The sequence below is a fragment of the Heteronotia binoei genome, chromosome 5 (assembly GCF_032191835.1).
Source record: "Heteronotia binoei isolate CCM8104 ecotype False Entrance Well chromosome 5, APGP_CSIRO_Hbin_v1, whole genome shotgun sequence".
NCBI classification, from domain to species: Eukaryota; Metazoa; Chordata; class Lepidosauria; order Squamata; family Gekkonidae; genus Heteronotia; species Heteronotia binoei.
In genome coordinates, this window is record NC_083227.1 from 5,526,601 (window position 1) to 5,538,098 (window position 11,498).

General features: G+C 49.1%; 1 protein-coding gene across 1 annotated transcript; it reads left to right on the forward strand.

Moving 5' to 3' along the window:
• The first annotated feature begins 3,100 nt into the window (after positions 1-3,100).
• Positions 3,101-11,218, forward strand: LOC132571585 (zinc finger protein 709-like). Its single transcript, XM_060238383.1, has 6 exons — positions 3,101-3,169; positions 3,673-3,793; positions 4,826-4,896; positions 5,126-5,237; positions 7,927-7,944; positions 8,934-11,218. The coding sequence occupies exons 1-6, from the start codon at positions 3,101-3,103 to the stop codon at positions 11,216-11,218; spliced, it is 2,676 nt and encodes an 891-aa protein (XP_060094366.1).
• The last annotated feature ends 280 nt before the right edge of the window (positions 11,219-11,498 follow it).

An 11,498-nucleotide genomic window follows, 5' to 3' on the forward strand; every position in this document is an offset into this window, starting at 1 on the left:
CCCGGGTGACCCCCCCCGCCGCATTGAGATTGCCTTTCCCTTCCACCCCGCCCCCCACTGCATTTCTGCAAGAGAATCCAAGTCCACTTTCTGCAAACGGGCGGGGGGGGGGGGGATGGATCTGCAGAGCTGGAAGCCGGGAGAGGGAGGGGTGGGGTCGGTCCTGGTTCCCCAGTGCCCCCCCCCCAGTTCCTTCCCTGCCTCTTCTACTCTCAGCCCCCCCCCCCCACACACACACTGCAGGACTGGACCGGGTGAGCTGGAAATGCTTTTTTTATTGGAGGGGGGGGTCTCTGGGGCAGCAGGGGGGGAAGGGGAGGGAGGGCATGGAAGGCTGCAAAAGGAGATCAGAAGGGGGGCAGCGTGGCTATGAACTGGGGCGGGGGAAGGCTGGAGTCCTCCTGGTGCAGTGCTCCTTCCGGCCCGTTGGAGAGGCCTTTGGGCCTGGAAGGCTCAATCATAAAAACATAAGAGAAGCAATGTTTGATCGGGCCAGTGGCCCATCCAGTCCAACACTCTGTGTCACACTTTGGCTAATAGCCACTGATAGACCTCTGCTCCATAAGCTTATCCAATCCCCTCTTGAAGCTAGCTATGCTTGCAGCCAGCACCACTTCCTTTCCCTTCCTCCCCCACAACAGACTCCCTGTGAGGTGGGTGGGGCTGAGAGGGCTCTCACAGCAGCTGCCCTTTCAAGGACAGAGTCTCAGAGCGGCCTACAATCTCCTTTCCCTTCCTCCCCCACAACAGACACCCTGTGAGGTGGGTGAGGCTGAGAGGCTCTCACAGCAGCTGCCCTTTCAAGGACAGAGTCTCAGAGCGGCCTACAATCTCCTTTCCCTTCCTCCCCCACAACAGACACCCTGTGAGGTGGGTGGGGCTGGAGAGGGCTCTCACAGCAGCCGCCCTTTCAAGGACAGAGTCTCAGAGCGGCCTACAATCTCCTTTCCCTTCCTCCCCCACAACAGACACCCTGTGAGGTGGGTGGGGCTGGAGAGGGCTCTCACAGCAGCTGCCCTTTCAAGGACAACCTCTGCCCGAGCTATGGTTGACCCAAGGCCATGCTAGCAGGTGCAAGTGGAGGAGTGGGGAATCAAACCCGGTTCTCCCAGATAAGAGTCCGCACACTTCACCACTACACCAAACTGGCTCTCCAGTTGGTTGGTTGTAATTCTGGGAGAACTTCAGGCCCCACCTGGAGGCTGGCACCCCAGTTAGCCCCCAGGTTTGTTCCACTATGGAAGCATTTTTTTTAATTGGGGGAGTCTACAACCAGTGTCTTTCAGTACAAGGAACATCACATGTATGAATCTGACCTTTTTGTTGCAGCTGATTTTAATGTGCAAAACGCCAAACACAAAGCTGGCTTTTTTGGGTGGGGGGAGGAGATGAATGAGTAAGAAGGGGCTGGGTGGGGGGGAGGGGGAGAAGGGATCTCCTGCCTGCAGTGGAATCAGCTGCAGCCCCATCTAAAGACCTCGATGTGGGCCCAGTATGGGGCTGTTTAAGCACACTAATATTCACATGCAATCATCAAGAAATATTTTACAGTCCATTTTACAAAGACGACGTGCAATGTTATTTCTTTCTTTATAGCACTTCCTAAAGTCCCGTAATTCCCAGACAGGTGTAACTGCAATCCCTAAACAGGTATGGCTGCAACCGGCCGTTGCTTCCATCCACTTTCCCCAGGCAGCTCCCCAAGCGATAAAGTATTCCAGTTGGCAGTGCTCTGTATCTCCAGTGGATCCAGCTGGGCTCCACACTTCCGTTGTCCTGGGCTTCTCTTGAAAGGGCCAGCCACACCGGTTTGGGAATTATTGGATTTAAGGAAGTGCTACAAACAAAGAAAGAACTCTGCGCATCGTTTTTGCAAGATGGACTATAAAATATTTCTAGATTAATATGGAAATGTTGCTGTGGTTTAAACGTTGTTTTTCAGTATATGCATGAGTAAAGACTCTCACAAGTTGTTTGATAGTGATATGGCTGACTCATACCCGTGAGCTCTCTGGTTTCACATAAGGGGGAGCGTTGTGGCTTGAGCAGTGCAAACGCACCAGGGACCGGATGTCGGTTTGAGAACCCGCCTGCAGCCGTGTTTTGCAACGTGGATGCGGAGGGAGGGAACACGGCTGTTGCAACCACGTGGACCCTGCCCCCTCCCTCCACGGCTCACTTTGCAGAGGCAGCCGTAACAAAATGCTAGATTCTCCCTCCTGCGCTGGGGTTAGGGTGGGAGGAAGGGCATCCTTTTGCCAGGTGAGAGAAGGAAAGACATCTCCATCCCAGGCACCACAACAGGGAGAAGCAGCAGGGCAGAGTCCTAGGAGAAGGAGAAGAAGAAGATATTGGATTTATATCTCACCCTCCACTTCGAATCTCAGAGTGGCTCACAATCTCCTTTACATTCCTCCCCCACAACAGACACCCTGTGAGGTGGGTGGGGCTGAGAGAGCGCTGACAGAAGCTGCCCTTTCAAGGACAACCTCTGTCAGAGCTATGGCTGACCCAAGGCTATTCCAGCACTTGCAAGTGGAGAAATGGGGAATCCAACCCGGTTCTCCCAGATAAGAGAGCTGTGGCTGACCCAAGGCCATGCCAGCAGGTGCAAGTGGAGGAGTGGGGAATCAAAACCGGTTCTCCCAGATAAGTGTCCACACACTTAACCACTTGTGGAGGTCTTGTGGGTTCAGGTCTTGCTAAGGGGGCTGCCAGCAAGGACTCAAAACTCACCTTTTGGTGGTTAGACCTGATGGGATGACTCCTTCGTGCTGAATGGAGATTATGAGCTGCTCTGTGATTCAGAGAGAAGGGTAGGGTATAAATCTGCAATTCTTATTCTCCTTTCCCCTTGTGACATGTTTGCTATCTGTGTCTCTCCTTCCCCCCAGAGAGCAGCCTCTCTTCACGGCAAGTGAACAAAGGGATCTTTTCACAGATGGAAGCGACTCAATAGAAGGGGCAGGAGATGGAAGAGCAGGACCCAGAAGGACCTGGAACTGGCAAGACGGCAAGCAGAGGCCCCTTTCTCCTCCAAGCTGGGAATGGTGTTGAATTCTGGGAAAGGGCTGGGACAGAGATTCCACCTAAAGACACCATGACCTCAGATGTACATTGTCAACAGTTCCAGCAGTTCCTCTACCATGAGTCCGATGGACCTCGAAAGGTTTGCAGCCAGCTCCATGGACTTTGCAGCCAGTGGCTGAAGCCGGAGAGGCACACCAAGAAGCAGATCCAGGACCTGGTGATCCTGGAGCAGTTCCTGACTCTCCTGCCCCAGGAAATGCAGGGCTGGGTCAGAGGATGTGGGGCGGAGACCAGTTCCCAGGCGGTGGCCCTGGCCGAAGGTTTCCTCCTGAGTCAGGCAGAGGAGAAGAGGCAGGCAGGACAGGTGAGGGGATTCTCTCCTGTTTGTGTAATTCAAGGAATTATTTCTGGCCTTGTCCTAAGACGTCCTTGAGAGATATTTGTTCAAGCGTTAATCATCCAAATGGGAATGTTTATAGCCTCCTTTAGCAACCTCTTTTTCTAGAGGACTTCTGATCCCTCCAAGTAACTCTCCAGGTCTGCTGATGGCAGGGTGCAGAGTGGGGGAGTGGGGCAGGATCCATTCCTTGGTGGCTTTTCCCTTCCATCTCTTACCCCCCCCCTTCCTTGCTGCTGTTTCAGATGTGGGCCTCATCCAGGAAGAAAGAAGCTGCATTCCCTGAGGCGGAAGGAGCTTCCTTGGAGCAGGGGCAGAGAGCGCAGGCTGTGGAGCGTGTCCAAGATGCTCTTTCCCTTTCCTGTGGTAAAGACTTTTTGTGCCTAGATATCATTGGGGCACTCAGTGAATTTGTTGCATAGAGAGTTGTGGCAGGGTATAAATCCTGTCTCCTCTTCTTCTTCTTCTACCCACGAGTCTCTAGATGCGCTCAAGTCACTTGTGGGCCAATGGAACAGTGATGTGTCACACCACGTCATTTCCACCCCCTCTGAAATACATAGAATCCTAGAGTTGGAAGGGACCTCCAGGGTCATCTAGTCCAACCCCCTGCACAATGCAGGAAACTCACAAACACCTCCCCCGAAATTCACAGGATCTTCATTGCTGTCAAATGGCCATCTAGCCTCTGTTTAAAAACCTCCAAGGAAGGAGAGCCCACCACCTCCCAAGAAAACCTGTTCCTCTGAGGAATCGCTCTAACAATCAGGAAGTTCTTAGAATCATAGAATCCTAGAGTTGGAAGGGACCTCCAGGATCATCTAGTCCAACCCCCTGCACAATGCAGGAAACTCACAAACACCTCCCCGCTAAATTCACAGGATCTTCATTGCTGTTGGATGGCCATGTAGCCTATGTTTAAAAACCTCCAAGGAAGGAGAGTCCACCACCTCCCAAGGAAGCCGGTTCCAGTGAGGAATTGCTCTAATGGTCAGGAAGTTCTTCCTAAACTCTTTTGATTTAATTTCAACCCTTTAGTTCTGGTCCTACCTTCCGGGGCCACAGAAAACAATTCCACACCATCCTCTATAGGACAGCCCTTCAAGTCCATGAAGATGGTGATCATATCACCTCTCAGCAGTTTACCAACTTGTCAACAAGTATAGTATGTGGAACTTTATCAAAAGCCTTAGTGAAATCAAGATAAACGATGTCTACAGCATTCCCCAATCCAGCAAGGTAGTCACTTTCTCAAAAAAAGAGATCAGGTTAGTCTGAGATGATTTGTTCTTGAGAAAACCATACTGGCTCTTAGTAATCACATCCATTCTTTCTACAAACAAGGCAATGGAATAACAAGTCCCAGAAAACACTCCTCATTCCTCCTTTGTCTTGCAGGCAGTGAAGAGATGCTGTTGAATCGTTGTCTTTTCAGAAGTGTGGAAACGGCTGCTGCGTCTACAGTCCAGGTGAGGAATCTGAGCAGGGGAAAGTCTGGATCCCTCCTTCTTTCTCAGCGGGGCTTTTGCTCCTGCAGTTTCTGTAAGGTTTCCAGGCAAGAGAGGGTCTGCATGCCATTCCCCCCAGCCTTACATCCTGTACCCTTCCAGGCTACTCCCATCCAGTGTGCAATCTCTGCCTGGCATGACCTCTGAAGAGGAGGGGATCTTCTTTTTCTTCCAGGGTCCCTTTTCCTTTGAGGAGGTGTCCGTCTCTTTCACGGAGGCAGAATGGGCCCTGTTGGATCCAGACCAGAGAGCACTGTACAGGGAAGTCATGCTGGAGATCTATAGGAATGTGGCGTCTCTGGGTAAGGATCTTTTATAGGCGCGAAAGGTGTGAATTCTGCCATTGTGATGAGGGATGAATCCAGATGCTGAACAGCAATATGCCGTTTTGACTCCCTGTCGCGTTCCTTGCCCAGAGGCAACGGTGGCCGGTGGTGTAGTTATCACCCAAGCTAGAGAAGGGGTCCTGGACTGAGGTAAAGGTGGGATGAGAGGCCCTCAGAAAGACTGCAGAAGGGGACAGATCCTGATTTCTTTATTGCCAGCCTTTTTAACATACGTTTTCCATGGACGGTATTACGAACATTTGCTCTGACTGTGATCTGGAAATGATCGTTCCCCCGCATACACTAGTTGGGATCCTGTGCTTTGATTTTGACTTTTTATTCTTTTACTTGGACTAAACCCCGTTGTGGGGAGACATACAAAGGGTGCAAAAAGTTTGCTGCCTTTGGGAAAGATAGAGGGAAGCCAGGTATGTTGAGAAGGCAGCTTTTTGGAAGGAAAGTGGGGAAATGTGGGGCAAGTTATTCTTTTCTTCTTGCTTGGATTCTGTCCTTCCCCTATAAGAATGGTCATTGTCCGTCTCTGCAGGAAAAAATTGTTACCAGCTCAGCAGGCTTCTACTTGGGAGTACTGTCTCGCTTAAGTTTACTACTGGATGGGATCTGGCTGGAACCAAGTTTTGGTAGGAAGAGAAGAACACAAGCATGCTCTAATATTATCTGGGAGAACTGGGTTTGATTCCCCACTCCTCCATTTCCACCTGCTAGCATGGCCTTGGGTCAGCCATAGCTCTGGCAGAGGTTGCCCTTGAAAGGGCAGCTGCTGTTAGAGCCCTCTCCAGCCCCACTCACCTCACAGGGTGTCTGTTATGGGGGGGAAAGGACATTGTGAGCGGCTCTGAGACTCTTTGAAGTGGAGGGCGGGATATAAATCTAATATCTTCTTCATCTTCTTCTTCTAATGTATTTTATTGAACCTTAAGAAAAATAACATATGAATATATGAAGCTGCGTTCTACTGAATCAGACCCTCAGTCCATCAAAGTCAGTATTGTCTACTCAGACTGGCAGCAGCTCTCCAGGGTCTCAAGCTGAGGTTTTTCACACCTACTTGCCTGGACCCTTTTGAGTTGGAGATGCCGGGGATTGAACCTGGGACCTTCTGCTTACCAAGCAGATACTCTATCACTGATCCACCGTCCCTCCCCTAACTGGCAGCGGCTCTCCAGGGTCTCAATCTGAGGTTTTTCGCACCTACTTGCCTGGACCCTTTTTAGTGGGAGATGCCGGGGATTGAACCTGGGACCTTCTGCTTACCAAGCAGATGCTCTATCACTGAGCCACCGTCCCTCCAAAAAAGCTCGGGGCATAGAACTTAAACACAGCGTCCGCTGCTTAACCGAATTCGGAAAAGAGAATTGTCTTGAGAACCGTACAATGGAACGATGACAATAGCTATACTTTTTTTTGCAAAATAAAAACTTTCTTGTGGGATGCCACGAGCACACCGGTAGTCAGACCCTTGATGCCATTACACTTTGTCCATCAATGGGGTGTCAGCCAGGCCAGAGCCCCGGACATACAAGAGAGATGTGACACGAATCTCTAGACACTGAATCAGAGACACAGCATATAATTTAAGGAATGTAAGCTGTGGGTGAGGGGATCGGCAGCCAGGCACTGTCTGTGTGGGAAGGACAGGAATAGCCAGGTCTTAATGGAAGAAGAAGATATTGGATTTATATCCCGCCCTCCACTCCAAAGAGTCTCAGAGCAGCTCACAATCTCCTTTCCCTTCCTCCCCCACAACAGACACCCAGTGAGGTGGGTGGGACTAAGAGGGCTCTCACAGCAGCTGCCCTTTCAAGGACAGAGGCTCAGAGCAGCCTACAATCTCCTTTCCCTTCCTCCCCCACAACAGACACCCTGAGAGGTGGGTGGGGCTGAGAGGGCTCTCACAGCAGCTGCCCTTCCAAGGACAGAGTCTCAGAGCGGCCTACAATCTCTTTTCCCTTCCTCCCCCACAACAGGCACCCTGTGAGGTGGGTGGGGCTGGAGAGGGCTCTCACAACAGCTGCCCTTTCAAGGACAGAGGCTCAGAGCGGCCTACAATCTCCTTTCCCTTCCTCCCCCACAACAGACATCCTGTGAGGTGGTTGGGGCTGAGAGGGCTCTCACAGCAGCTGCCCTTTCAAGGACAACCTCTGCCAGAGCTATGGCTGACCCAAGGCCTTTCCTGCAGCAGCAAGTGGAGGAGTGGGGAATCAAACCCGGTTCTCCCAGATAAGAGTTCGCACACTTAACCACTACACCAAACTGGCTCTCCTTTTGCTGACATTTATTCAATATTACTTATACATAAATGGCCGAGGCTTCATTAATCCACAATTCCACCACAGAGCCTATGGTGGAGACAGACAACAGGCTCACATCTAAATAAAGGCTGGAGAGTTTAATTTATTTTATTTATTTACTTTAAATTCCTATTCCGCCCTTTCCGCAAGCGGACTCAGGGCGGCTGACAACATTCATATTCACAAGCTAAAACCAATAAAAACCAATAAAGCCTAATTACAATTTAAAATTTTAAAAACCATTTCATGGTGGTGTATCTCTACAATCTAAGTGAGTTCTTCTATTCTGACGGTGATCACTGAGTACTCTATATGATGTCGGGTGGCAGTTCTCTCCCGGTTAGATATCAAAGGCCTGTGGGAACAATTCGGTCTTACAGGCCCTGCGGAAAGTGGAGAGATCCCGCAGGGCCCTTATGGCCTCTGGGAGTGCATTCCACAATTCTGGTGCTGCCACCGAGAAGGCCCTAGCTCGCGTCAAACGCAATCTAGCCTCCTTTGTTCCAGGGATGGACAATGGATGTTTTGTCCCTGAAAGATCTCAAGAGAGCATTCCCTTCCCAAGTGAGCTGGTAGAAAGTCCGTATCCTTCATGGTTATTTCAAGACAACAAGCCCATGGGACTTTTTTGCTTCATTCTTAAGCAACTCTTAAGTTGCTAGAATTATAAACCCCACTGGACAAGGTGGGAGGGAGGCCTTCTGGGGCCTGGAATTTGAGAAGTCAGCATCTCCTTATGGAAAAGAGCTCAGCTGTGTCTCTTGAAAGGTATCCTTAAATCCGGAATGTTCTGGAGAAAGGTGGGGGCTTGTTAAGGTTAGTCAAGCATGACGAGGCCAAGGGTCTGTCACACAGATGGCCCTTACCTGCCATCCCAGGTACTAATGCTTCCATTTTTTTCCAGCAAAGGAAGATCAGATGAATGAGGAGGGTGAGGAACTACAGCTGCGTTTGCCAGATGAAGTTATTAATAAAGACTCAAAAGGAAATGTAAGGAATCGAGGCAGACCCAATAGAAAGGACAGCCGTTTTGTTGAGAAGAGAAATGGAAGAAAGCGTAATGAACATTTTCCCAAGCACAATACAATGGAGATGAGTCACTCCATTAAGTATGGAAAGGACATCAGATATCGATCACAGCTTCTAGTGAACCATAGAATAGAAAAACGAGAAAAATCTTTTGAAAGCTCGGAGTGTGGAAAGAAATTCAATCAGAATGGCAAGCTTCAGCAGTGTCAAAGAACTCACAAAGAGGATAAACTGTTTGAATGCACAGTAGGTGGAAAGAAATTCGGGTTCAATGGCAATCTTCAGCAGCATCAAAGAACCCACACAGGAGAGAAACCTTTTGAATGCACAGAGTGTGGAAAGACATTCAGTGACAAGAGCAGTCTTAAACAGCATCAGAGAACCCACACAGGGGAGAAACCTTTTGCATGCTTAGTATTTGGAAAGACGTTCAGTGACAAAAGCAGTCTTCAACAACATCAGAGAACCCACACAGGGGAGAAACCTTTTGAATTCACAGAGTGTGGAAAGAGATTCAGTCACAGTGGCACTCTTCAAAAGCATCAGAGAACCCACACAGGGGAAAAAACTTTTGAATGCACAGAGTGTGGAAAGAAATTCAGTCGTAGCAGCAATCTTCAAAAGCATCAGAGAACCCACACAGGAGAGAAACCTTTCGAATGCTCAGAGTGTGGAAAGAGATTCAGTCAGAGTGGCACTCTTCAAAAGCATCAGAGGACCCACACAGGAGAGAAACCTTTTGCATGCTCAGCGTGTGGAAAAAGATTCAGTCACAGCAGCACCCTTCAACTGCATCAGAGAACCCACACAGGAGAGAAACCTTTTGAATGCTCAGAATGTGGGAAGAGATTCCGTCAGAGTGGCAGTCTTCAACAGCATCAGAAAACCCACACAGGGGAGAAACCTTTTGAATGCTCAGAGTGTGGAAAGAGATTCAGTCACAGTGGCAATCTTCAAAAGCATCAGAGAACCCACACAGGGGAGAAACCTTTTGAATGCTCAGAATGTCGAAAGAGATTCAGACAGAGTGGCACTCTTCAACAACATCAGAGAACCCACACAGGAGAGAAACCTTCTGAATGCTCAGAGTGTGGAAAGAGATTCAGTCAGAGTGGCAACCTTCAACTGCATCAGAGAACCCACACAGGGGAGAAACCTTTTGAACGCTCAGAGTGTGGAAAGAGATTCAGTCAGAGTGGCACTCTTCAACAACATCAGAGAACCCACACAGGAGAGAAACCTTTTGAATGCTCAGAGTGTGGAAAGAGATTCAGTCAGAGTGGCAACCTTCAACTGCATCAGAGAACCCACACAGGGGAGAAAGCTTTTGAATGCTCAGAATGTGGAAAGAGATTCAGTCGCACTGGCACTCTTCAACAGCATCAGAGAACCCACAAAGGAGAGAAACCTTTTGAATGCTCAGAGTGTGGAAAGAGATTCAGTCACAGTGGCACTCTTCGAAAGCATCAAAGGACCCACACAGGAGAGAAACCTTTTGCATGCTCAGCGTGTGGAAAAAGATTCAGTCACAGCTGTACCCTTCAAAAGCATCAGAGAACCCACACAGGAGAGAAACCTTTTGAATGCTCAGAATGTGGAAAGAGATTCCGTCAGAGTGGCAATCTTCAACAGCATCAGAGAACCCACACAGGGGAGAAACCTTTTGAATGCTCAGAGTGTGGAAAGAGATTCAGTCAGAGGGGCCATCTTCAAAAGCATCAGGGAACCCACACAGGGGAGAAACCTTTTGAATGCTCAGAATGTGGAAAGAGATTCAGTCACAGTGGCACTCTTCAACAACATCAGAGAACCCACACAGGAGAGAAACCTTTTGAATGCTCAGAGTGTGGAAAGAGATTCAGTCATAGTGGCAACCTTCAACTGCATCAGAGAACCCACACAGGGGAGAAACCTTTTGAATGCTCAGAGTGTGGAAAGAGATTCAGTCAGAGTGGCAGCCTTCAAAAGCATCAGGGAACCCACACAGGGGAGAAACCTTTTGAATGCTCAGAATGTGGAAAGAGATTCAGTCACAGTGGCACTCTTCAACAACATCAGAGAACCCACACAGGAGAGAAACCTTTTGAATGCTCAGAGTGTGGAAAGAGATTCAGTCATAGTGGCAACCTTCAACTGCATCAGAGAACCCACACAGGGGAGAAACCTTTTGAATGCTCAGAGTGTGGAAAGAGATTCAGTCAGAGTGGCAGCCTTCAACTGCATCAGAGAACTCACACAGGGGAGAAAGCTTTTGAATGCTCAGAATGTGGAAAGAGATTCAGTCACAGCGGCAATCTTCAAAAGCATCAGAGAACTCACACAGGGGAGAAGCCTTTTGAATGCTCAGAGTGTGGAAAGAGATTCAGTCACACTGGCACTCTTCAAAAGCATCAGAGAACCCACACAGGAGAGAAACCTTTTGAATGCTCAGAGTGTGGAAAGAGATTCACTAACAGTGGCACTCTTCAAAAGCATCAGAGAACCCACACAAGGGAGAAACCTTTTGAATGCTCAGTATGTGGAAAGAGATTCAGTCAGAGTGGCAACCTTCAACTGCATCAGGGGACCCACACAGGGGAGAAACCTTTTGAGTCCTTAGAGTGTGCAAAGGGATGATGTTGGAGTAGCACTTTTTGAAAACACCTGAGAACTGACACGAGGAGAAACCATGTAGCCCCTTAGGCTGGGAAAAGAGCACTTCACTTATTTCACAAGTAAAAAGCAACCACAGACTATGAAAACCGTCAAAGTAGTATAAACTCTTGTATAAAGCTTTAATCTACGTGGACATCTTATCCTAACCTAGAAGAAATCTTACAAATGCTCAGCCTACAGAAGGAACCTTAGACGCGTCTGAAGCCCTCAGATAGATCCCAGAAAGAATAAATCAGTGCTT